We start from the raw sequence: 27,924 nt of genomic DNA on the forward strand, positions 1-27,924 counted from the left end.
TGAGCATACCCTGCCACACTTATGGTGGCCAAAGCGGTACAAAAGGGGGTGGTGATGGACGGAGCATCTGAACCAATCAAACACTCACACCCAGTCAAAAGATCTGGGTTTAATCCATCATCGTTCTTTAGCCTACTCTGCCACCCCAGTTCAGACATGGCCATATGCAAATCAGTCTGACCCTGTGCCTCATGGGAACAGTCCAGCCCGAACTGCCAAGCCATGCCTTTCCTGGACCGGAAACAAGCTTCCGAGAACCGGTTTCTGGCATTACAGCCGTCTTCAGCCCGGCTTGCTTGAATCCAGTGGGAAAGTGAGCAAGGGACTCACGTCTGAGCATACCCTGCCAAACTTATGGCGGCCAAAGCGGTGCAAAAGGGGGTGTTGATGGACGGAGCATCTGAACCAATCAAACACTCACACCCAGTCGAAAGATCTGGGTTTAATCCATCACCGTTCTTTAGCCCACTCTGCCACCCCAGTTCAGACATGGCCATATGCAAATCAGTCTGACCCTGTGCCTCATGGGAACAGTCCAGCCCGAACTGCCAAGCCATGCCTTCCCTGGACCGGAAACAAGCTTCGGAGAACCGGTTTCTGGCATTACAGCCGTCTTCAGCTTGCTTGAATGCAATGGGAAAGTGAGCAAGGGACTCACGTCTGAGCATACCCTGCCACACTTATGGCGGCCAAAGCGGTACAAAAGGGGGTGGTGATGGACGGAGCATCTGAACCAATCAAACACTCACACCCAGTCAAAAGATCTGGGTTTAATCCATCACCGTTCTTTAGCCCACTCTGCCACCCCAGTTCAGACATGGCCATATGCAAATCAGTCTGACCCTGTGCCTCATGGGAATAGTCCAGCCTGAACTGCCAAGCCATGCCTTCCCTGGACCGGAAACAAGCTTCCGAGAACCGGTTTCTGGCATTACAGCCGTCTTCAGCCCGGCTTGCTTGAATCCAGTGGGAAAGTGAGCAAGGGACTCACGTATGAGCATACCCTGCCACACTTATGGCGGCCAAAGCGGTACAAAAGGGGGTGGTGATGGACGGAGCATCTGAACCAATCAAACACTCACACCCAGTCAAAAGATCTGGGTTTAATCCATCACCGTTCTTTAGCCCACTCTGCCACCCCAGTTCAGACATGGCCATATGCAAATCAGTCTGACCCTGTGCCTCATGGGAACAGTCCAGCCCGAACTGCCAAGCCATGCCTTCCCTGGACCGGAAACAAGCTTCCGAGAACCGGTTTCTGGCATTACAGCCGTCTTCAGCCCGGCTTGCTTGAATCCAGTGGGAAAGTGAGCAAGGGACTCACGTCTGAGCATACCCTGCCACACTTATGGTGGCCAAAGCGGTACAAAAGGGGGTGGTGATGGACGGTGCATCTGAACCAATCAAACACTCACACCCAGTCAAAAGTTCTGGGTTTAATCCATCACTGTTCTTTAGCCCACTCTGCCACCCCAGTTCAGACATGGCCATATGCAAATCAGTCTGACCCTGTGCCTCATGGGAACAGTCCAGCCCGAACTGCCAAGCCATGCCTTCCCTGGACCGGAAACAAGCTTCCGAGAACCGGTTTCTGACATTACAGCCGTCTTCAGCCCGGCTTGCTTGAATCCAGTGGGAAAGTGAGCAAGGGACTCACGTCTGAGCATACCCTGCCACACTTATGGCGGCCAAAGCGGTACAAAAGGGGGTGGTGATGGACGGAGCATCTGAACCAATCAAACACTCACACCCAGTCAAAACATCTGGGTTTAATCCATCACCGTTCTTTAGCCCACTCTGCCACCCCAGTTCAGACATGGCCATATGCAAATCAGTCTGACCCTGTGCCTCATGGGAACAGTCCAGCCCGAACTGCCAAGCCATGCCTTCCCTGGACCGGAAACAAGCTTTCGAGAACCGGTTTCTGGCATTACAGCCGTCTTCAGCCCGGCTTGCTTGAATCCAGTGGGAAAGTGAGCAAGGGACTCACGTCTGAGCATACCCTGCCACACTTATGGCGGCCAAAGCGGTACAAAAGGGGGTGGTGATGGATGGAGCATCTGAACCAATCAAACACTCACACCCAGTCAAAAGATCTGGGTTTAATCCATCAACGTTCTTTTGCCCACTCTGCCACCCCAGTTCAGACATGTCCATATGCAAATCAGTCTGACCCTGTGCCTCATGGGAACAGTCCAGCCCGAACTGCCAAGCCATGCGTTCCCTGGACCGGAAACAAGCTTCCGAGAACCGGTTTCTGGCATTACAGCCGTCTTCAGCCCGGCTTGCTTGAACCAGTGGGAAAGTGAGCAAGGGACTCACGTCTGAGCATACCCTGCCACACTTATTGCGGCCAAAGCGGTACAAAAGGGGGTGCTGATGGACGGAGCATCTGAACCCATCAAACACTCCCACCCAGTCAAAAGATCTGGGTTTAATCCATCACCGTTCTTTAGCCCACCCTGCCACCCCAGTTCAGACATTGCCATAAGCAAATCAGTCTGACCCTGTGCCTCATGGGAACAGTCCAGCCCGAACTGCCAAGCCATGCCTTCCCTGGACCGGAAACAAGCTTCCGAGAACCAGTTTCTGGCATTACAGCCGTCTTCAGCCTGGCTTGCTTGAATCCAGTGGGAAAGTGAGCAAGGGACTTACGTCTGAGCATACCCTGCCACACTTATGGCGGCCAAAGCGGTACAAAAGGGGGTGGTGATGGACGGAGCATCTGAACCAATCAAACACTCACACCCAGTCAAAAGATCTGGGTTTAATCCATCACCGTTCTTTAGCCCACTCTGCCACCCCAGTTCAGACATGGCCATATGCAAATCAGTCTGACCCTGTGCCTCATGGGAACAGTCCAGCCCGAACTGCCAAGCCATGCCTTCCCTGGACCGGAAACAAGCTTCCGAGAACCGGTTTCTGGCATTACAGCTGTCTTCAGCCCGGCTTGCTTGAATCCAGTGGGCTAGTGAGCAAGGGACTCACGTCTGAGCATACCCTGCCACACTTATGGCGGCCAAAGCGGTACAAAAGGGGGTGGTGATGGACGGAGCATTTGAACCAAAGAAACACTCACACCCAGTCAAAAGATCTGGGTTTAATCCATCACCGTTCTTTAGCCCACTCTGCCACCCCAGTTCAGACATGGCCATATGCAAATCAGTCTAACCCTGTGCCTCATGGGAACAGTCCAGCCCGAACTGCCAAGCCATGCCTTCCCTGGAGCGGAAACAAGCTTCCGAGGACCGGTTTCTGGCATTACAGCCGTCTTCCGCCCGGCTTGCTTGAATCCAGTGGCAAAGTGAGCAAGGGACTCACGTCTGAGCATACCCTGCCACACTTATGGCGGCCAAAGCGGTACAAAGGGGGTGGTGATGGACGGAGCATCTGAACCAATCAAACACTCACACCCAGTCAAAAGATCTGGGTTTAATCCATCACCGTTCTTTAGCCCACTCTGCCACCCCAGTTCAGACATGGCTATATACAAATCAGTCTGACCCTGTGCCTCATGGGAACAGTCCAGCCCGAACTGCTAAGCCATGCCTTCCCTGGACCGGAAACAAGCTTCCGAGGACCGGTTTCTGGCATTACAGCCTTCTTCAGCCCGGCTTGCTTGAATCCAGTGGCAAAGTGAGCAAGGGACTCACGTCTGAGCATACCCTGCCACACTTTCTTGCAAGCCCCTCCAGATTTCATTCTGACAACAGATGCATCCATGGAGGGCTGGCGAGGTCATCTCCAGGATTTACAGGTGCAGGGAAAATGGTCACAACAGAAGAAAAAATGCCACATCAACAGTCAGGAGTTGAAAGCCATTTTTCTTTCTCGTCAAGCGTTTCTCCCCAGGTTCACAGGATCCTCAGTTCTGGCCAGAACGGACAACACTACCAGCATATCTTATATCAACAAGCAAGGGGGAACGAGATCAGCAACATTGTCCAGGGAAGCCCAAGAGTTATGGCAATGGTTAACGATTCACAACATAACTCTCAAGGTAGAACACGTCAGGGGTCTGTACAACACTTTAGCAGACAAACTGAGCAGATCCTCGTCAGATTGCCACGAGTGGGAACTGAACAACAATCAATTGAGCAAGGTATTTCAGAGATGGGGCAAGCCAATGTTGGATTTGTTTGCAACCCAACAGAACAAGAAATGCCGGTACTTCGCCAGCAGGTACCCTCAACCGGGATCAAGGGGGAATGCCCTGTCCATGCGATGGTCAAGGAGTTATGCTTACGCCTTTCCTCCGATCCCTTTGATTTCACGAGTGGTGCGCAAGATGAAATTGGAGAGTTGCCGCCTTCTGCTAATTGCTCCCAGGTGGCCTCGCCAGTATTGGTTTCAGGAGCTCATGCTTCTCTCACAGGAGCCACCGATCAAGCTGTTGGTAACCCCAAAGTTACTATCACGCAACGAGGGCCAGATACTGCACCCGGACCCTCAATCGCTGAAATTGCATGCATGGCTCCTAATTTCCTAGAATTTCAACATCTGCAAATTCCTCAGGACTGCCGAGACATTCTAAAGAAAGCAAGAGCCCAGAGTACATTAAAAACTTATTGTCTTAAGTGGAAGCGCTTCTGTGCTTGGTGCATCTCAAACAATTTACATCCTATAAAGGCGCCAGCAGAAAAAATACTACCCTATTTATTGCTTTTGGCGCGATCTGGTCTTTCTTTTTCTTCAATAAAGGTCCACTTAGCGGCTTTATCCATATACAGGAAGATGGCTGATACTCAATCGCTCTGCTCTTTATCGCTCGTTAAGCAATTCATGAGGGGTCTTTTCCGGGCTTATCCTCCAGTAAAGCCTTCACCACCAGAATGGGAGCTCAATACAGTCCTCTCACAGTTGATGAAGCACCCGTTCGAACCCATCCATAAAGCTGACCTAAAATTCTTGACATGGAAGGTTGCTTTGTTGTTAGCCCTAACTTCCGCCAGACGAGTGGGAGAAATTCAGGCATTCACTATAAAGGAACCCTTTATGCATTTTTCCCAAGACTATGTCACTTTGCGGACGAATCCAACATTCATACCAAAGGTGCCTTCTCAATTTCATCTAAATGAACCAGTCAAGCTGAAGGTTTTCTTTCCAAATCCTTCAACCCCAGTGGAGAGAACATTACATTCTTTAGACATCAAAAGATGCTTAAAGTTCTACCTCCAGAGAACCAAGACTTTAAGAAAATCAGATCAATTGTTTGTGGCTTATGGCCAGACTACATTGGGTAAAGCGGTCACTAAAGCTACGATTTCCAGATGGATAGCCTCTGCCATCCAGTTCTGTCACATCAAGGCTAACCGACCATTGACAAGGTCTGTTGGATCTCATTCCACAAGAGCTGTGGCAGCGTCTGCAGCTTTGTTTGCAGGAGTGACGCTTGAGAACATTTGCCGTGCTGCGACATGGAAGAATGTCCACACGTTTACAAGACACTACTGCCTACAATCAGCAAATCAGAATGATGCGGCAGTGGGCCAAGCTGTGTTACGCCACCTGTTTCCATAGGAATACATTCAGGTACTACCGTTGGCTTCTTTCTTAAAGTACATAAAGTTCAAATTGTTGTTTATAATATGCAGACATATGTTGTCATACAGTAAGTTTATATGCTACTAATGTTCCATTTCCTGTAGGAAATTGCATTACTTCTATGTTGGTTTTCTATAAGGTTGTTAATAGATCAATCTCTAAGCGATTGTTGGTTGTTCACTGTACATTCATGGGGGTGCAATACAGTAAGTCTCCCACCATCCGCAACCGACTTTGCCTGGTTTACTGCTTGCTATTCTGATTCAGGCATGTGAATCTATGAAAGATACCCCAATACTGGATAAGAAAACAAGTTACTTACCTGTAACTTCAGTTATCCAGTATTGGTATCTTTCATAGATTCACATGCACCCACACTCCTCCCCGGAGAGGCAGTTCTCTAAGGTTGGGATACTTGTTCCCACTTGTGCTACGAAAATCTGAGGAGAACTGGCTCTGCAGAGAGGGTTCTAGAGGGTGCTGTGAGCTGATTGGTTGGAGCAAAGACTTTGGTCTTTTTGACATAATGAGGTAGATAGGCTACTATAATTTAGGCCTCAGGCCTATTTCTAGGGCCTACTACTACTACAAAGTGCTTTTGGCACTGCTTTTTTATTTACCGTGGGACTCCCGCCTCGACGACGGGGAATGATTGAGGCATGTGAATCTATGAAAGATACCAATACTGGATAACTGAAGTTAGAGGTAAGTAACTTGTTTTCTTCTTGCTTACAGTTTGTAAAAACTGTTGTTTAAATTTGCACAGTGCACAACCGCTCTAACCTGTTACTTTTGTATGTTTTGGAAAAATGTAACCTGGGCTGGAACTCTTACCTCAGTATGAGGGAAGAATATAAGTTGAGTCACTGTTGTCTAGTGTAAAAAGATAGCCCAAAACCCCAAATAGTGATGAGTATGGTCTCACCTCAAGACATATCACAGTGTAATGAAAAGTGTCACTTAAAGTTGCAGTTTTTCTGTATATTTGAATATTTCTGAATGTTTAAAGCCAGGGTCACACTTCATTGATAAAGTTGGGACTGTTGATAAAGTGAATTAAGTTATTGTCAATTGACCACCTTTAAAAATCAGCACATTTTGAACTTTTTTCACCTTTTCCTCTTTTAGTCTGTGTTGTCCCGACTTGAGTTTTTGGGAGTGCCACCTGGAGCTCCTGTCATCAAACTTCAGGCCGCAGAAGAGGAGGGAGTGCAAGACATTGAGGATACTGTAAGTCTGATGCCTGACAAAACTAGACAACATTATAAAAAGTACAGTTATTTTTAAGTTGAAAGAGTTTATTTTTAGACTGGTTTCAGTAAATGTTAGAAATAAAATGTAAGAGCATTTGAGGTGCACAAAAGTTAAGTGTCTGATTTAGAACCTCAAATAAAATTGGTTGCAAGCACGCGTCTCTTCATTTCACCCATCACGTACTCAGTATATTTTGTTTCAGACAGAAGTCCATTCTCCACCAATGGAGGCCGGAACTATGTAGTGATCAGTGTTTTTATATTTAAGTATTGGTTCAAATTTGTGACATACGAATCAACTCCCTGATGGCAAGGAAAACCACTCCCTCTTCCATAAATACTAGGGGCCATATGTAGGTGGGGCAATACCGGTCGGTAACGGTGAAATTCGGTAAATTTCACCTTTACCGACCGGTATTTAGGGATTTGAGATGTAGGAGGCTGCAAATAAGGAATCGGTAATTTACCGTTTCGTTATTTTAAGGAATCAGTAAAATACCGAATCCGTAAATTACAGATTCCTCAAAGCCTGATATTGGCCCTATGTAGGTAGCACTCAAGTGAGTGCATTTTAGCCTTAAGGATTTGTTATTTACGACCAACTACAGTTGGTGGTAAAGATCGAAAACCTTTAAAAAAGCAATTTTGTGCTTTTTTAAAAGTGCCATGTGGCAGACATACATGCCCTTAGGGCATGTATGTGTGCTACATGTGCACACATGCACGATTCAGGGGTGCAACAGAGTGTCAATGTGACACCCTGCCACCCTTGAATATGTTCCGACTATTACTGATTCGGTATTTACCGAATCGGTAATAGTAAATTGCCTCCCATTCATTCCTATAGGCCTCCAGGCCCATAGGAATGAATGGGAATTACTGAACCGGTAAATACCGAAACGGTAATACCGAATATTACCCATTCAGTAAAATTTACTGAATTTTTACCTACATACTATTTACTGATTCTTAAATACCGAATCGGTAAAATTCGGTATTTAAGAATCGGTAAATAGAGATTACCTACATATGGCCCTAAAAAATACTTGGAAGAAAATGTAAAATATAATCAATGGCATTTCTAAAAGGAGCACAATGCCCTGTAAACAGCATTTAAAATGTTTTAAGTATAAAAAGGAATAAAAAATGAGTACGAAAGGTTTTATAACATTTGTGCAGTGGAAGTAACATCTAAGGTTGTGGGAGGAGGGGAGAAAGTGCAAAATGCAGACTAGTTACCCCTGGTGCGATTTTGGAGCTCAAGTTGGTTAGAAAGTGGGTGCATTGATTTACCGCCCGGTCCCCACTGGGTAAGCCCATAAGGTTATTGCTGGGAGATGGAAAGTACAAGACAGTCATCTTGTGTTGCAGAATACCGCCGGGATTTAGAGAACTTTGCATGTGGCCCTTGTAGTTGGTGGGGACTGGCTGTGACTTAAGGGATGTATGAAGAGCACATAGTGCACTACCAAAAGCTAGTGTCACCATGTAGGGGCATTAAGAAGTGTGAGATGGATGAAGTCTGTGAATTTCCCAAGCCTGGCAAGGTTTCCTGGCATATTACTCAAAAAGCACAGATCTGAGGCCTCTCTGTACTAACTAATATCATTGGCCCACGACAGAGAAAGAAGCTGTCAGCGGCATCCATCAGCAAGTTTGGGGCAGCCGCATGGAAAATGGAGTCAAGATTCTTTGCGATTGTTATATAACCTGCATGAGATTGCCTCCACTCGCCAGGCCCGGGTGGGTTAAAGTCCATGATTGGCCAAGCAATGAGCATAATGTGGAGAGATGTTCTGCATGCCTGGGCTGAAGGTGCCTGTTGAAAGTAGGGCTGAGCCTGCCCTGGCATGCAGGATGAGTTCAGTGACTTTATGGTACAGCTGGAGCGTAGACTTTCGATGTCCCGCTCAAAAGACAGTTGCATTACCTGCCTATTCACAGCTTTTTTCCACATTGAATATGGAATTTCCTGGGTGTGTAGGTTGGCAGCCACAATGTTTAAACTGCTGATTTCTATTGCTAACCAGGTTTGCCATGGGGAGTCCTCTCCTTCAAAGATTGATTTGAGGTGGTGTTTGAGGAAGGGCTCTGGGGCACGCAGGACCCTAAGATAATATTTTGAAAATATTTTATTAGGCCTCCTGACACACAAAGTCTGGTATTTTGAGGCCCAACTCCAGTCTCAGCCAGGGAGCAAGTAAGACTTTCTTGTATGTGGTGCTGTGGGAGTTCTTAAGAAGTGTTTCAAGGGCACTGGGAAAGGCTTGTTGGCCAAAGCTGAGGGTCTGGATCAGTTTTGCTCTCAAAACTGTCAGCATTGGATCAGCTGTTGGGCTACGTAGCCGGTTGCTTAGGCGTTTCAGGCTATGGGTGACACAGATGGACTTGTTTCTGAGTTGAGCAGTTTGTTTAGCCCCTTCCATGCACCAAACGCCTAGGTAATTTCAGGTTGGGTTTGTCATGATTTGTAATTCTCCAAGCTGCCAGCGAAGTTGTTTTTTGTGTGGCTATTTACCAAAGACAATAACCTTAGTTTTGCCCTGATTCACCTGGAGTTTGTTCTCCTGATTGTAGCAATGGAGGTCGTTGAGGGCTCGCTGTACTCCAGCTCTGGTGTGGTTATTGATTGTTATATCATCTGTATATTGCAAGATAGGAAGGTGCACTTTGCCCAGCTTGGTGTATTTAAACTGGTGCCTTCCAAAGCAGAGCCCAGGTCGGCAGTGTAAAAGTTCAAAAGGAGGGGGCGGCAATACGCAGCGCTGCTTAAGACTTTGTTGGTAGGCACCCTAGCGGTGGCTGTGGTGGGTCCTGTTTTTACCCGGACCCAGGTCTCCTGGTACAGAGATAATATTGCCTTGAGGAGCAAGGGGTGGGATCCCCCAAGCTGTTAGCTTCCCCCATTGCCTGCCCCAATCCACCCTAATGAAATCAGCTCTATAGTCAGCAAAGCAGCAGAACAGGGGGGTTGCTTGCTCCTTATGGCTTGATTGAATAAATATGCCAATGCTATGATGTTATCCATCATTGAGCAGTCATGCCTGAATCCAGATAGGAAGAAAGAGAGCATTCTTTCTTTCTGAGGCCCAGGTTTTGAACACCTCTGAAAGGATACGGGCATAGGCTTTAGCTTCAAGATTGAGGAGGGCGATGAGCCGGTAGTTTGCAGGATTGGAGCAGTTTTCCTTTGTATGAATTTGAAACAGGATTGAGCTCCTTGAAGATCTTAGTGTCATTGCAGTGGCAAAAGTGAAATTAAAGTGGCATTAGGATTCTGGCTCAGACGACTTGTGCTGTTTTAAACAAGGAGACAGGGATCCCATTTGGCCGTGGTGCTCCATCGTTCTTCATTTTTTTGATAGTGACCGTTACTGCTCCTTCTGGGATAGAAATGCTATGTTTAGGCCAAGGATCTGGAGCAATGTTGCTTGGAAGGAGTGTGGTTACTGCAATCTGGTTCATTGGATATAACTGCTTGACATAGCTGATCCAGACCCTTTCTGCCACACTGTTCTCTTTGGTCTGTGCCGGATTGCTAAGGCAGAGTATGTACTTTGAAAGACGAGACAAGTTCTAGGGCCAGATGTAGGTAGGACTTATTTACCGATTCTTAATTACCGAATTTTACCGATTCGGTAATTAAGAATCGGTAAATAAGAAAGGGGGACATGTAGGAGCATCCAGATGTTTCATTTACCGAATCGGTAAAAATCTGTATTTACCGATTCGGTAAATACCGACCGGTAATGCCCATTCATTCCTATGGGCTTTGAAGCCCATAGGAATGAATGGGCATTACCGATTCGGTATTTACCGAATCGGTAAATACAGATTTACACAAGGGTGCAGGGGGTGTCACTTTGACACCCTCTGGCACCCCCAAAAGAGGCTCGGGTGCCATGTGGCAGGCATACCTGCCCTAAGGGCAGGTCTGCCTGTCATATGGCATAGGTGTGCATGCACACATGTGCATGCACACCGGAGTCGGTATTTTACCATCAAATTGATTTGATGGTAAAATACCGATTCTGTAAGGCTTGTGGGACTCAGAAGAGTCCCACCTACATCTCAAATTTACCGATTCGGTAGAAATACCGATCGGTAAATTTACCGATCGGAAATTTTACCGAATCAGTTACACATGCCCCTACATCCCATTTCTGTAATACCGGTCGGTAACGGCCGAAAATACTGATTTTCGGCCGTTACCGACCGACCTACATCGGGCCCCTACTCTTTTAATAGAGAGAAAATTGTAAGCCAATCTACTTCAATATGCTCCCTTTTGTATTGCCATGCTTTCTGCTTGTAAGCTGCTCTGAGAGCAGTGAGTGATTGGCCAAGTTGTATTTTAGGGCCTCTTCTTCTTGCGGCCAAGGCACTATGGAGAATGTGCTTGCAGGCAGGCAGCTCCTTTATGCGGCTAGGGGGAAATGTTAAAGCAAAGGTGCATCTTCTCAGAGGTTTCCGATGTCCATTCCCCATCGCCTGTTGAAGATCTTCTACAATTTCCTCCCAGTGTCCCAGTGGATTTGTGGTGCCTAGTGGTTTGGTGCCTGACTTGGTTTCCTCAATCCAGGCTAGAAGTTTACCTCCAAGATTCACTGACCATTTAATTCTGTGGAGGGCCTTGTGACGCTCTTCCCCAGTTGGTTCCCCAAGCGATGGTAGTGATAGTGAATCCTTAGAAACTAATAGCAGAATTGCATGCAAGGGTCTATGGTCACTTTAGTTTTTATAATCGACTTCAAAGTCTTAAAGTTTGGATGCCAGCACTTCACTGACCAATATGTAATCAGTGGTGTCTCTGTTCCAAAAGGTGGGGTTTGTGCACCAGTGAGGAAAATAAACTTACCCCAGTATTGGAACTTTCATAGATTCACATGCCTGAATCATTCCCCGTCGTCGAGACGGGAGTCTCCGGTATATAAAAAAGCAGTGCTTAGTAGTAAAGCAAACTGAAAAGAGGCCTAGGCCCATTTCCCTTTTGCAACCCATAGCCATTGTTATGTAAAAAAGGCCCAAACTTTTCCCTGAACCAATCAGAGCTCCTCACCCTCTAGAACCCTCCTGAGAGAACCTTCTGCCCCTCAGATTTTTCTACCGCACGTTGTGCTAGGGAGTCTCCTTTGAGCTCTGCTCAAACTCTTTACTTTTACAGTATTTTGACTTAGATTTGAGGTTTTTCATCTACCATGTCTGAGAAGGAGAAGAAAGGACTATTTAAAGCTTGTTCCACCTGCTCTAAGAAGAGGCTTTATACAGATGACCCTCACAAGGACTGCATCTACTGCCTCTATCCAGACCATAAGGCAGCAGATTGTAAGGTATGTCGTACCTTTTCGAATAAAACCTTGAGAGATCGTGAGGGAAGGCTGCTGATCTGGCTTCAGAAGGTTAAAGCCAGGAAGGAGATCCTCTCAAGTGAGAGTGAAGAGGAATCTGTGGCGTCTAAGAGATCTCAGAAGAGAAGTAGATCTCCTCAGACACATTCATCAGGAGAAAGACCTGAGAAGGCCCCAAAAAAGACCACTCCAGGGTCTTCAGGGCGCAGTCCCTCAAAATCCCCTTCAGTTACAGCTAAGGGGAAGAAGGGTTCTGCTTGTGAGGTGAAACTAGTGAAATCCGCCTCAGATCCACCACAATCACCTCAAAAAATCAAGATTACCATCAAATGGACTTCTTCTGATAGATACATCTGCCGTGTGGATTCCTCACCTTGTGAATATCCCCCTGCGTCAGCAACATTCGGAAATTCTTTTTGTAGCTTCGCGCCGACGTGGACCCGGACGTCATAGAGGCACGGCATTGCTCGCGACTCCGCTGACGTCACCGACGCCTACAATAGGCCCACGCCGGTGTGATGACATCAGTTCCCTTTTTTCCGCGTCGCGACGCTAACGGTTTTCTGGGATCGTCTGTAGCCTTTGCTGTAAATTTGTTACTGGCTATTCTTTCTAGTCTCTTTGTCTTCTCTCTTTCGACATGACCTCGAAAAAGAGAATGTAACAAGATAATGTCCATCACAGATCCACATGAATGCTGTTTGTGGTGTCTGAGCTCCGACCACGACGTCGAAGAATGCCAATACTGCAGGAAGATGACACCAAAGCCCTACGGGAAAGAGAGGCAAAACTTCTTGTTGCCAAGTTTAAAGAAGGAAAAGAGAAGATGAAATCAAGATCGCGAACTCGACGCTCGAAGTCAAGGTCTCGATCGAGGTCGCGATCGGATTCGTCTTCGGCCCATGCTTCAAGATCTTCAAAGAGGAAGCATAAAAAGAGAACCCATGAATCCCGACATCGATCAAGGAAGGAATCGGGTTCCAAGCCGAAGTCGCAGGTGAAACTGGTCGAGAAGGTGATAGTATCTTCGGCTTCGGAAGAACAGGATGCCGAAGTTGAGGCGTCGCATGCGAATTCACCGAGTTCGCCGAAGCAAAAAACTGTTCCATCTCCGGACCCATCCCATCCTTCAGGTCGGGAGGATGAAGGTGAGGAGGAGGTGTTTGGAGAGGGAGAGGCTCAGATGCCCGAAGGTCGTACGACTCCGGTGCACCAGCCCGAAGAGGAGGTCGACGTCGTTTCGACTCCACGCCCTCAAGAGCAGCCTGGGGGTTCATACCCTGCCTTCACGGCTCCAGGTCAGGATCCTACGCATTTCCTGAATGCGATGTTCGGGATTTATTCAAGGGCTATGCACCCCTCTGGGGCTCCTACTGGTCCTATGGGTCCGTTGGCATATGGTCTGGGTGTTCCTCAATCCTTTGCACCTGCGCCCTTTATGCCCTTTATGCCGGCTCCAGCGCCGCATTGGCATTATCCGACTCCGGTGAGGCCTTCGACTCCGAAGCCATCGATGCCGAGATCGATGACTCCGATTCCATCGACGCCAGTTCCGTCAACTTTGATGCCGAACCCTGAGCGACATCGTGGATCTCTTCCTCGTCCGACATCGAGTTTGACGCCGGCTCCGGCTCCATCGGAGTCGATGGCGGATCCAATGGCTTTGAATGTGAAGCAAAGATCAAGGCGTGAAGCCTAGAGGTTGATGGAGGAGGAAAGATATTGAGAGGAGTATCTAGAGGAAGGTGAACTACAAGAGTCTGAGGATCCTTTTGAGGACCTGTCTGTAGCTAGTGGCCTAGAACTGTCACCTGAATGGGACCTTGTTTCGGTTTCTGATGAGCCTTCAAGGGACGTGACACCTTATCTTGTAGTGATAAAAAAGGCTGCAAATTTATTGAATATTGCTCTACCAACTGCAGAATTTAAATCTAATCTGCTCACAGAGGTTCTTCACTCTCCCTCATCAGTAACTGAACCGTTGTTACCTTTTAATGATGCCTTAAAGGATCCAATTTTGGAGATTTGGAAAAATCCTGTATCAGCTCCTGCTGTATCTAGGGCTGTAGCTAGGAGGTATAGAGCGGCTCCTGAAGACCCGGAATTTTTAACCTCTCATCCTCTACCGGAAAGTTTGGTGGTGCAGGTGGCCTGTTCCAAAAGATCTACAGGTGCATTTCCACAGATCCCAGCAGAAAAGGAGTTGAGAAAACAGGATCAGGCTGCTAAGAAAGTTTTCTCCTCTGCCAGTATGGCTTTGAAGTCCACAAACGCAACCTGTTTGATGGGGCATTATATCCACGCTCTTATGGACACTGTGAAACAGTTGGTACCCAAGATACCTGAGAATGATAGAAAAGACTTCCAAGAGGTAATCTCTGATACTCAAGCTGCAGCAAGGCAGGTTATTCAGAGTGGATTGGATACAGCAGATGCTGTGGCGAGGGTCATGGGCTCTTCCATAGCGACAAGAAGAGCTGCGTGGCTGAAGTCTAGTGAATTTTCCACAGATGTCCAGGCAGCATTAATGGATCTTCCATTTGATGGGTCTGGATTGTTTGGAAAAAAAGCAGACACTGCTTTGGAACGCTTTAAAGACGGCAGGGCGACAGCAAAGTCGTTGGGTCTCCAATCCAGGGGCACTTTTGGAAGACATTCAAGAGGGTTTAGCAAATCTTCTTTTCGAACCTATAAGTCAACCCAGCAGCAGCCACAGCAGCAGCAAAACACATTATATAGATCTTATAGAGGCAAGCAAAGGGCCAGAGCTCGGGCCGTAATGCTTCCTCCTCTTCCTCCTCTTCCCCATCCCAGCCCCCAACCACCGCAGCAAAGCAGCCCTAGATCCGCCATTCCGGATCATGTGGGCCCAGTGGGATCCAGCTTACCCATTTTTTACAAGATTGGGAATTGATAACATCGGATCTTTGGGTTCTCAATCTTGTAGAGAATGGGTATGCTCTTCCCTTTCGGGAATGTCCCCCAAATTACCCTCCTTGCCAGGGTTATTGTTCGGAGGACCACCTGCTTCTCTTGCAGGAAGAAGTCCTGGCGCTGTTTCGAAAAGGTGCGATAGAGGTGGTTCCAAGGCAGGAAAGGGGTCAGGGATGCTACTCCCGGTATTTCCTGATCCCCAAAAAGGATGGCAGGCTTCGGCCAATTCTGGATCTCAGGATCGTGAACCTTTACCTGAAACAGGAAAAGTTCAAGATGCTCACTCTTGCACAGGTTCTTCAAGCGCTGCTGGAAGAAGACTGGATGGTGTCGATCGACTTGCAGGATGCGTATTTTCATATTCCCATCTTGAAGTCGCACAGAAAGTATCTCCGTTTTACGGTTGGGTCGCAACACTACCAGTTTGCAGTCCTTCCGTTTGGCCTTACTACTGCGCCTCGAGTCTTCACCAAGGTAATGACAGTGGTGGCAGCTCATCTCAGGAGGTCGGGGATTCCTGTATTCCCGTATCTGGACGACTGGCTGATCAAAGCGGAGTCGCCGGAGAAGGTGCTCCATCATCTGCAAGAGACAACTCAGTTGTTGCACAGGTTGGGTTTTTCGATAAATGTACCCAAGTCTCACCTGGTGCCCTCACAGCGCAACCTGTTCATAGGTGCGGTACTGGACACTACTGTGTGTCGTGCATTCCCTCCTCCTCAAAGGATTCGCGACATACAGGAAATAATTCCTTTGTTCTACAATGGAGCGGTCGTTCCAGTCCTGAAGGTTCTTCGCCTGCTCGGTCTGATGGCTTCTTGCATTCTGTTGGTCAATCATGCACGCTGGCACATGAGGGCACTCCAGTGGTGCCTCCGCAGGCAGTGGTATCAGCACAACGGAGATCTCAGGGAGTCAGTGAGGATCTCCAGAGAAGCTGCAGCGGATCTGTCTTGGTGGAGCGTGGAAGGCAATCTGTCACAAGGAAAGCCTTTTCAACTTCCTCCATCGGTGGCCACAGTAATAACGGATGCATCCACTCTCGGGTGGGGTGCTCATCTGGGAGACCTGGAGGTCAAGGGTCTTTGGTCTCCAGAGGAAGGGTTGCTTCACATCAACCTTCTGGAATTGCTGGCGATTCGTTTGGCACTCAAAGCCTTCCTCCCTTCCCTTCGCGGTGTATCAGTGCAGGTCCTGACGGACAACACGACCACGATGTGGTACATCAACAAGCAGGGAGGAGTGGGGTCGCAGTGTCTCTGCAGGGAGTCTCTGCATCTCTGGTCCTGGACCATCAGATTTGTCTGATGGCAAATCATCTGGCCGGAGTTCAGAACGTTCGTGCAGACAGTCTCAGTCGGCAGTTCTCTGCCGACCACGAGTGGAGGCTTCCCCCGGAGGTTGTTCGCGACATCTTTCAGATGTGGGGGACTCCTCGGCTGGACCTGTTCGCCACTCGCGAGAATGCTCACTTCCCGTCATTCTGCAGTCTCCAGTATCCGATGCAAGGAGCCTTGGGGGACGCGTTTCAGTTGAGTTGGAACTCGCAACTCCTTTACGCGTTTCCTCCCATACCTTTGATTCCTCGGGTTCTGAGGAAGATTCGCCAAGACCGGGCCCAAGTTATATTGATCGCTCCGGATTGGCCAAGAAGGGTGTGGTACTCAGACCTTCTCCACCTCTCCTCTCACCCGCCGCTCCTTCTCCCTCACAGGGCAGATCTCTCTCCCAGATGGAGGGGCAGGTTCTACACCCCCACCTCCAGACATTACACCTTCATGCCTGGAGATTGAACGAGGCAACCTGAGTTCTTTTTCTCTCCCGCCTGACGTGGTGGATGTCATCTTGTCAGCCAGGTGTGACTAGACTAAGTCCATCTATTCTTATAGGTGGTCAAAATTTGTCACTTGGTGTGGAGAGAAATCTATAGACCCTTTGAGAGCCCATTTGTCTGATGTTCTCCAGTTTGCCCTTTCTCTGGCGCAACAGGGGCTTGCTGTTGCCACAGTTAAGGGCTATCTTTCAGCGCTGTCAGCATTTCTCTGCTTGCCTGACCAGCCATCTCTTTTTAAATCTCCTGTGGTTTTAAGGTTTTTGAAGGGCCTCATGAATAAGTTCCCTCCTACTCCTTTTATTGTGCCTCAGTGGGACTTAAATTTTGTTTTGACCTTTCTGATGGGCGCTCCCTTTGAGCCTCTTCACAAATGTCCTATGAGGCTTTTGACTCTTAAGACAGTTTTCCTCGTTGCAATAACCTCGGCAAGGAGGGTAAGTGAGCTTCAAGCTCTTAGTTCCAAGCCCCCTTTCTTGTCCATTCATGCTGATCGAATGGTTCTTAGGACCAGGGCTGCTTTTCTGCCTAAGGTGGTGACTCCTTCCCACCTTGGTCAATCTGTTACCCTCCCTACCTTTTATCCTCCCCCACACCCTTCCAAGGAGGAGGAGAGGTTGCACCGTCTGGACCCCAAGAGAGCGGTGTTTTTTTACTTGGACAGGACTAAAGACTGTCGGTTGGATGACCAGCTCTTCATTGGCTTTGCTGGCTGCAAGAAAGGAAGAGCGGTCCATAAAAGAACTTTATCAAGATGGATCGTCCTCTGTATAAAGATCTGCTACTCTTTGGCCGGTAAGGAACCTCCAGAGGGTATAAGGGCTCATTCTACAAGAGCTAAGTCGTCAACCTCTGCATTGGCTAGAGGTGTTCCTGTAGAAGATATTTGCAGGGCGGCAACTTGGTCTTCCCTCCACACTTTCGCGAAGCATTACTGCTTGGATTCCAAGGTGAGGAGGGACGGTCACTTTGCACTCTCTGTTCTCCAGGATTTCCTGATCTAGAAGAGTGGACACCCTCCTCCGGGAGTGGGGACTGCTGTGGGACTCTATTCACAAGGTGAGGAATCCAAACGGCAGATGTATCTATCAGAAGAACAAGTTACTTACCTTCGGTAACGCTTTTTCTGGTAGATACAATATCTGCCTGTGGATTCCTCACTGACCCACCCGCCTCCCCGTTGTCCACTCTTCTATGCCAGTGTTTCTATTATGTATTTATTTTATTGTCAAATGTTTTATTGCATTTGCTTCACACTGTGTGTGTTACCTTGTTATTTTTATTGCGTATACTGTGTATATGTCTACTGTCGTTGGTCCGTCCGTGTGCCTCGAAGGCACGGAAAAAAGGGCGGAACTGATGTCATCACGCCGGCGTGGGCCTATTGTAGGCGTCGGTGACGTCAGCGGAGTCGCGAGCGATGCTGTGCCTCTATGACGTCCGGGTCCAATTTCCGAATGTTGCTGACGCAGGGGGATATTCACAAGGTGAGGAATCCACAGGCAGATATTGTATCTACCAGAAAAAGCGTTACCGAAGGTAAGTAACTTGTTCTTCTACGCCTTCTGAGGAGAAAGGTACTGTTTCAGCACCGTTGACGGGACTGTCGACGAAAAAGGGATCATAGACGACGACAAAAACACCTCCGTCGTCGACAAAGAAAGATGGTGTTAAAGCTGGTGAGAAAACAGCGTAGACGATTTCACCGTTGACGGCGATGTCGACGACTGCGTCAACGGCGGCGTCGACGACGGCGGTGCCGACGATGGCAGCATCGACGAGGACAGTGTCGACGAGGGCAGGACAGCGTCGACGGTGACTACAACGACGACGGTGGCGTCGGCGACGATGACTTGGTCGACGATGACGATGGGAATCTCGTCAACGGGCTCGTCGACGAGGGAAAAAACACCAGAAAAAAGGTTGGTGCCTTGGAAAAAACCTATAACACCAGAGGTTACATCTCCGAGCAAGGTCTCTCCAATGCTGCCATCTCACCTGCTGGAAGAGGAAGATTCGGAAGAGGAAGATGATGAGTATGGAATTGCGAGTAGCCCTTCGCAATTGCAGGTCAAGTACCAGGAGGAGGATTCTGAGGAAGAATATGGGGGTTATCAGGAACAACCCCAGGAACAGCACCGATATCGCCAACAGCAACGCGAGGAGATGACAAGTGAGCCATCCTCTTTGTTGAGGGACCTCCGGGGCATGTTAGAGGATTATAGGAGGAGATACCCAGCGACTCCAGTCGCTCAACAGGCCCCAGAGGTTATTCCACGTCCACGGTCGGTACCAGGGACACCGGTTCGTAGGAGAGAGATTTTGCCAGAGCCTACTGCTAGGTGTCTACCGCCGACGTCACATCACGATACCTCGGATGACGATCATGAGGATGGGGAAATTGCGGACACAAGTGTAGAATGGCATGAATATATCACCCACTCACCTTCAAATCCTACGCCGTGACCAGTAGATTCTCCACCGGAGGACATTGGTGGATGTAGGAGAGTGGGGTCTGCAATCCTATGGTCACCCCAGATTTTTGCTTTTTGCTTCACTGGTTTACGACTTTCCCTGGCTGTAGGCCTGCTAATCAGACCCACAGCCTAGCTGTTCTCTCTCTAAATTAACAACCATGTACTTTAGGTGCATTTACCAATTGGTACTGGGCCACCTTATCAGTCCATGTACCCAGGGTATAGGTGTACCCAGGGCCTACCAGGGGCTGAAGCATGTATTATGCCACCCCTGGCTGGCCATCTAAAACTGACACAACTGGCTGCATGACAGCTGGGGCAAGGTGGTGTAAACACCCTTTGCTGTAGATATAGTATACCTATATCTAACCCTAAAATGGACACATATATTCCTATCAGTCACTCCTATGGAAGGCCTTATCAATCCTGAAGGCAGAGTGCTTGGAATTATGTGAGATGGTGCTCTGGCATGAGCTGAGCCCGTTTGCAGCTTGCGAAACCAAGTCCTAATAGCTGTTCCATGATAACGCTATACCATATACTCTTAAGTGCATTATCAACCTCGCGGTTAAATGCTAACTCTGGTATCACATTATCAAAACATGTCGAGTAAGGTGTCATACGAATTGGAATACTACCCCCTCGCCAATTCTGGCGACGGGGTAGCATTCCACCCTTCTAGAGGGGCACGACCTGTATGTAACTGTGAACCCCGGTTAAAGTTAACTCAAGCCTTAGCATCACAAAATGGATGCTGCCACCACAGACACAAGTCTGACCTCCTGCTGCTGGGAGTCCTTCCAGCGAGGGCGGCTTGGACAAAGGGTTTCCTGCCTTGGGAGGTGCTAGCACCACCCCAGACAGGATTTTGTGTATTGGGGAGGATAGGCCTGAAAGGAATGAGACATGCCTGGGGCACACAAGGTGCCCTGTGCATACACCGGTTCAAACCAGTTGCTGGGGCATCCCTGCCCCAGCACTGGCGGGAAACCGGACAAAGGATAGGGGGTGTAACCACCCCCCTTCCTGGTCGCACCCAGGGGAGGGACCTAGTCAGTAGTGCAGCCCCCTTTAGCAGGATGAAGGTAGGAGCTGGTCCCATTCCAAATTAGATTAATCCTGAACTACTCTACAAGAAGAAACTCTGGACTTCGACGTTCTGCTCCACAGAAGACTGATGAAATCTCCCTTGTGGGCAAGGAGTGTCCACCCCGCATCTGCAGGCATCATCAAGCGTCCAGCGGCTTCACTTTGTCGTGTTCCCTCGAGGATCCAGACTTCAGAGCCCGACGAGACCCGGATTCCCAGATCTCTCCGACCTCTACCTACATCTGCAGCAAAGCTGAGACCCGTGGGTGCGACGAGACACGTGGGACCGGCCATCTTGAACGAACCTGCACTTCGCTTCCAGCACGACTCCCGAGGTAAACTCAACCAAGTGCTTTGGGGACTGAGAAGCCCCAGCCCCGAGCAGCCCCTGCACCGAAGATCAGCCCTCCAGCATTCACGAGATCTGCGCGGGGCCCTTCTGCTTGTTTGCTGCTTGACGCGTTGTCTGGTCACTTGCCGGCTGGCTAGTGGCCTCCTAGACGACGACCTTTGCATCTTTGCTGCTGGTCTGGTTGCTCCAGACTGGCCCTTGCTCCCTTCCAAAAGAGGTGCACCACGGACTCTCCTAGTCCACACCAGACGTCTTTTCCACTCACCGCGTGGGTTGCCTTTGCCAAGGCCTGTTGACTCCAATCCCGGATCCGACACCGCCGACAGCGAGAGGCTGCGTGGGACAGCTCGTGTCTCCATCCTGGTCGTCAAAGACACCTCCTGGTCCACGTGGCTGCAGAGTCAAGCGTCCACTCTTCACCTGATCGCGACGACAGCACCTGGATCCTTCCTGGTTCCACACCGGTCACTGGCTAGTGACTTTGAACACTGTCCCCTCTGCTTTCAGGTCCTCTTCTTCACCGATCCACCCTTGGATCGCACCGTCATCTTCCTCCTGGTCGCCTGCAGCATCTTTTCTTTCAGGCTCCATTGACTTCAACGCGAGCACCCGACACACTTTGGCACCTATGCACCCGCAGCCCGTGGGTGAGGTAACGAGAGCATTTTGGTGCTCAAGGGTAGTCTAACTGTCCAAGTGTCCAATTCCACAGTCGTTGTTGTCCTACCTAGTCAGGATTGTCCGTACTTACCTTTTACTTGAACTGTACTGTTCATAGACGTTGTTACGCATCTCGCGTGTGAGTTCACACTCTGCACACACGTTCCCTGGGCCTCCTATTACTTACCTGAAGTTAGTGTAGCGTGGTCCCATCGATCCTACAGCGTCTGGACAGCTCCATTCCTTTTATCGACTCTCACATTCCACTTACTTAGTATATGGTTTGTCGTGCCCCTAGGGCACCATTGTAATTTTGTGCAACTCGTCGTATTTTTCGTAAGAGATTGTCATGTGCTTAGCCCTCTGACCTCATAAAGAGTTCAGAGGTGTTGTTATTAATAAATATACTGTTTATTTTCATAACAACCTGTGTGGTGTCCTTTCATCTGGTATTCAAGGGGTTATATTGTGGTAAAACAGCTGGCTTCACATGCCAAAAGAGTTTAGCCTAAGACTGCTTTGTCCATGCTACAATTAGGATAGCTGGTCTATAAGGTTGACTTACAACCAATCACCATAAGGGTTGTTTGGACTGATACGAGGTGATCACTAGAACTAGTGAGCATCATATATCAGGCCAACTTCTCACATTGGTGTGCAGTGGTTGGGATTTGAGCTTGCTGTTGTTTTTACCACATATAATCTTGAAATATCATTTGAAAGATCATATAAGGTACCTAGGTACATATAACAAGCTTAGAAATACTCTGAGTTCTACTGAACCAGCTGTTGTAGTAGAAAGGGCCTAGCACACCCTGACTACAACTCTTAGCAAGGGATCTGTAGGAAAACCCATAGTGTAGGTAGGTGCATCACTTACACCTCACTAGAAAGCATGTCTACCCATGGAGAGACTTCAGAGACTCCCCTAGTGGTTAGTGACCCTCCACAGGTCCTTTCCAGATATGCAGCTCTCAGTTTCCAGGAGATGAGACAATTGTGTACCTCCAGGAAATTGAAACAGGGTTCTAACCCTACCACTCCTTTTCTGTTAGGTCTCTTAGAGACATATGATGCCAGAAGGGCTGCCAACACGGACCCCTCTAATCCAGATAGGAGCATGCCCCCCTTAGAAGGTACTCGTGGTGATCCAGATCTCCCTGAAACAGAAGATGTAGATGAGGAGGAGGAGGATGAGGAACTCTCTGGGGATGAGGCAGACAAAGGTTCTGTGATAGTCAGCAGACTCACAAGGGCCAACTTAGACCTACATAGGGAAGGAACTGGGGGACCCCCAGTACGGAACCTAAGCAGGCCTAACCATGGAGTTAGAAGAGATAGGTCTCATTCTAGGGACTCCATTAGATCTGTGCACTCTCGTGCCTCTCATGCATCTGCTCAGAGGAGGATGACTTCCCCTCAGAGGAGAGAGCATGAGGCCAAGATGAAGGAAGCTAATCTGAGGATCCAAAGGGAAGAACTTGCCCTTGTCAAAGAGAAGCTTGCCTTTGCTAGAGAGCAACAGTTGAGTGGGGTAGTCCCCACTGGTGGCAGCAATATCCCTAGGGATAGAGACAGGAGTTTTGATAATAGACACCTGAGTAAAATAGTGCCCTCCTATAAGACAGGAGAGGATATCCACAAGTGGATAACTGCTTTGGAGAGAGCCTGCAAAGTACAGCAGGTACCCCAGAGTCAGTGGGCAGCTATATTGTGGCTCTCCTTTGAAGGTAAAGGTAGAGACAAGCTCCTCACTGTTAGAGATGAGGATGCTAATGATTACCAAGTCTTGAAAACTGCACTGATTGATGGGTTTGGCTTAACCACTGAACAGTACAGGTTGATGTTCAGGGATACCCAGAAAACTCAGGCTCAAGATTGGACTGACTTTGTTGATTGTGCCACTAAGGCTCTGGAGGGCTGGTTACTGGGAAGTAAAGTTACTGATTACACAGGATTGTATAATCTAATTATGAGAGAGCAAATCTTAAATAATTGTCAGAACCAGTTGTTGCATCAGCACTTGATTGACTCAGATCTGACTTCTCCCCAAGAATTGGGAAAGAAGGCAGACAGATGGGTCAGGACAAGGGTCAAGCAGCAGAACCAGAACCAGGGTTGTGGCCAGAAGAAAGCAGACCAGAAGGGTAATGAGAATAAGCACAATGACCAGAAGTCTTCAACAGGGCCCCAACAACCAAACTTCCCAAAAGAAGAAGAATGATGGTCCTAAGAAACCATGGTGCCAATACTGTAAAAGTAATACTCACTGGTTTAGTGAGTGCACCAAGAAAGGCCAAACTCCTACCACTACTGTGCCTAAGACACCTGCACCCCCTAGTACAGTTAGTAGTGGTAGTGTACCTCCCAAGGCTATAGTTGGGTTACTCACGTTTGGGGTTACACCGAAATCTTCCAGGGGTTGAACCTCTCGACTGGTATGGGCCATGGTGGTCGATTGTGGGTAAATAATGGATGTTGTTTGTGGTGTGAGTGCTCTCAATTTCTGAAAGCCCTCTGGATGGGCTCTATGTACAAGGAAGGATGACAAGTACACATACAAATTGGTGTGTGTTTTTATTTGTTTTTTCCAGTTGTGAAGACAATGTATGTCCTAATGCAGTGGCCTAACCTGTGACGCCCTGAAGAAATTGCCTGAATTGAGACTGGCAATGAAACATGTCGGCAAGTAGAGCAGGGCTAGATAGGTATTAGCCTTCCTCTCCTTTTTAACTTCCCACAACCAACACCTAATTAAGAGAATAAAGCTAAACGTTGTGTTGTTTGTGTGGCTTTTTATATGTTTTTTATATGTTTTATGTTTGACACATTCCTTTGTGTTCTTGGTCTGTTTTTACACACTGCATTCTTTCACAAGCACTGTTTGGTTTGTTTTGTGGACACAAGTCTTTCTTTTCGAGCTTGATGGTGCCAATGATGAGAACAGGGCAATCCTGGTTAGTACCTGCCAGGTTCCCGTTGGTGGTTCGCCCGTGAGGCGCCATCTTGCTCACACACACTTTTTTCTAATTTTTGTCTCAGTTTGACACTTAAGTGTGTGTTTTGTTTGTCTCACAACTGTTGACTTCTTTTCCATGGGACTGGGCAGATGTTTTAAATAAGGCATAACCTGGATGTACCTCCTACCTCAATTATTTAAAGAGAGGAGTATCTTGCAAATGACTTGCATTTGATGGTACACCACAAAGTGGGTTAAGATTTAATGCCTAAGTGGTCTAGATCTTGTTTGTGACTATATAGTGATAGACTATATAGTTGGGTTAACCCTGGGAACTGAGGTGGGTTCTGACTTAGTCAGAATTCCTACTCAGGCAGTTCTTGTTTGTACTGGGGACATGGATATGACCCCTACTGTAAGTCCTAGTACTCTGGGCAAATACAGACAAACGCCTTTAATTAATGGAAAAATGGCTTAGGCCTACAGGGACACATGTGCCAGTGTCACTATGGTGACACCAACATTTGTGGACCCTGACCAGATCATGCTAGGTTCAGACTACCTAGTGACCAATGCTAGCAATGTCACTACCAATCACAGTATGGCAGTTGTTAATTCCTCCTGGGGAGGGGTAACTGGCCTCAAAAGGGTTGTAGTTAGTTCAGACCTCCCAGTAGATTGTCTTTTGGGCAATGATTTAGAAATGCTAGGTCTCTCCTCACATGTCCTTGCTGTGACTAGGTCACAGGCCAAGAAATGCCCAGCTGAACAAGTGCTGGATCCTGGAAGATTGGACCAGACACTACCCAAGAGAAGGAATGGTAGGGTTAAGGCAGAGCCTTCCCCCCTGCCTCAGGTTGAGGATCAGCCCTCTCAGGAGGCTGACCCAGAGACCCCAGAAGGAACTGTCCTAGAAGAGCTGGAGCCTGATCAGGTTGAGTTTCTTGGGACAGGGGGACCTTCCAGGGCAGACTTGAGGCAGGCCCAATTAGACTGTTCCTCTCTTGAACCCCTCAGACAGTAGGCTGCTGCTGAGGCTGCAGGGAATGCTACAGGTGCCCATAAAGTATATTGGGAAGATGGACCCTATACTCTGAGGCAAGAGACCCCAAGCCTGGTGCTACCAGGAGGCTGGTCATCCCCTTGACTCTTTGAGGTTTCCTTCTCACCTTAGCCCATGAGATTCCCCTTGCAGGTCACGTAGGCCAGAACAAGACTTGGGACAGGTTTGCCCCACACTTTCACTGGCCTCATATGTCTGAAGACACTAAAGAGTTTTGTCGCTCATGTGTCACCTGCCAAGCCAGTGGCAAATCAGGTGGCACAACAAAGGCCCCCCTTATACCACTACCTGTGGTGGGGGTACCCTTTGAAAGAGTGGGGATAGACATTGTTGGACCAATGGACCCCCCAACAGCATCTGGGCACAGATTTATACTGGTGGTAGTGGATCATGCCACCAGGTATCCAGAAACTATTCCCCTTAGGACCACTACAGCTCCTGTTGTGGCCAGGGCCCTACTTGGAGTTTTCTCCAGATTGGGGTTTCCTAAGGAGGTTGTCTCTGACAGAGGTGCAAACTTCATGTCAGGATACTTGACTGCTATGTGGAAGGAGTGTGGTGTCAATTATAAATTCACCACACCCTATCACCCACAATGCAATGGGCTTGTTGAGAGATTCAACAAGACCCTCAAAGGGATGATAAAAGGGTTACCTGAAAAGCTCAGGCGAAGATGGGACATCCTTTTACCCTGCCTCCTGTTTGCTTACAGAGAGGTCCCACAGAAGGGGGTTGGTTACAGCCCTTTTGAGCTTCTGTTTGGGCATCCTGTAAGAGGACCCCTATGTCTTGTGAAGGAAGGATGGGAGTTACCTCTCAAAAAGCCTAAGCTTGTCATAGTGGACTATGTACTTGGTCTCCGCTCCAGGATGGCAGAGTACATGGAGAAGGCATCTAAAAACTTGAGGTCAGCCAAGAACTCCAAAAAGCTTGGCATGACCAAAAGGCTGTCCTAACTGTGTATCATGCAGGACAGAAGGTGTGGGTGTTGGAGCCAGTGGCCCCAGCAGCTCTCCAAGACAAATGGTCTGGACCCCATACCATCATTGGGAGAAGTCACCTGCTTGGTGGACATGGGAACTCCCAGGAGCCCCCACAGGGTGCTTCATGTAAACAGGCTCAAGGCATTTGTCAACAGGGAGGACATGGGCTTGCTCATGGCCACAGATGAGGCGCAGGAGGAAGAGAGTGACCCTCTCCCAGACCTGCTCACTCAGAACCCTGATGATGGGTCAGTAGATGGTGTAGTCTTTTCTGACAGCCTCACTGGACATCAACAAGAGGATTGTAAACAGGTTCTTCAATCCTTCAGGCAAATGTTCTCACTGACCCCCAGTCAGACAAACTGGTGCACCCATGAGGTGGACACTGGCAGTCTGCCTGTCAAGAGTAAAATCTACAGGCAACCTGACCATGTCAGGGACTGCATAAAGAAAGAAGTTCAAAAGATGTTGGAATGGGGAGTCATTGAACCCTCAGAGTGCCCTTGGGCTAGTCCTGTAGTTCTAGTGCCTAAACCTCACACCCAGGATGGTAAGAGAGAGATGAGGTTTTGTGTAGACTACAGGGGTCTCAATGCTGTCACTAAGACAGATGCCCATCCAATACCTAGGGCAGATGAATTGATAGACAAGTTGGCTTCTGCAACTTTCTTTTATTTTTTTATTTTTTTTTAAAACCTTTATTTGAGTAAGCAAAAAAGTACAAGGATGGGCCTACAACCACACGGGCCGGCCGCTAAAGAGGAGTAGACACATATCATATATGCCCGCAGAGGCAAAAGTCAATCAACAATGCAATACTCATCACTATTTACAGGACAAAAGCAGATTTTATTTATATGAAAGAACAAACACACACAAAAAAGGCAAAAGTGTAGTACTGAAGGTCAGCTCAATGGACGTAAGGGGGGGGACAGCAACAGAAGTACAGTAGCAAAACTCTAAGCACTGAGGAGCTCGGGGGGGGGGAGGGACACAGAAGTCAGTACAAAAAGGGGGGGGGGGGAGGGCCGGAGACACCAGCACAACCCCTATATGAAAGGTTCCAAGAACGCTCGCCTAAGGAGACAGGGCAAGCTCGATAGTGCCTACAAGGGGAGGAGTACAAATGTCGCCACGGTAGTCGTTCCATTGACCCCACACCTTCACCCATGCCCTGGGTCTGCCCCTGGCCACATAGACAGTTTTCTCACGGAACATGGACCAATCCATGTTATCCTCCCATTTCGAGAGGTCAGGGGGCCTGGAGGCCCCCCAGAGTTGTGCAATATCTCGCTTCGCAACCATATAGCCCAGGGTGGCCCATCTAGTCTGTGCCACCGAGTAGTCCGTGGGCTCCCAAACATTCAAAAGACATCGACGAGGTTCCGGACGCAAGGACACACCCGTCACCACAGCCATCACTTCAAGCAC

The 27,924-nt window shown here is 48.4% G+C and overlaps 1 protein-coding gene across 6 annotated transcripts in view; it reads left to right on the forward strand.

Moving 5' to 3' along the window:
- AK9 (adenylate kinase 9) overlaps positions 1 to 27,924 on the forward strand; it is a 1,611,121-nt gene that overhangs the window by 196,239 nt on the left and 1,386,958 nt on the right. For all 6 annotated transcript variants that reach the window (XM_078648533.1, XM_078648534.1, XM_078648537.1 and 3 more), the window contains exon 10: positions 6,673 to 6,774. In XM_078648533.1, the coding sequence (XP_078504659.1) occupies positions 6,673 to 6,774 (102 nt within the window). The remainder of the gene's footprint in view (positions 1 to 6,672; positions 6,775 to 27,924) is intronic.

This window comes from Lissotriton helveticus, chromosome 6 (genome assembly GCF_964261635.1).
Source record: "Lissotriton helveticus chromosome 6, aLisHel1.1, whole genome shotgun sequence".
Taxonomy (NCBI): Eukaryota; Metazoa; Chordata; class Amphibia; order Caudata; family Salamandridae; genus Lissotriton; species Lissotriton helveticus.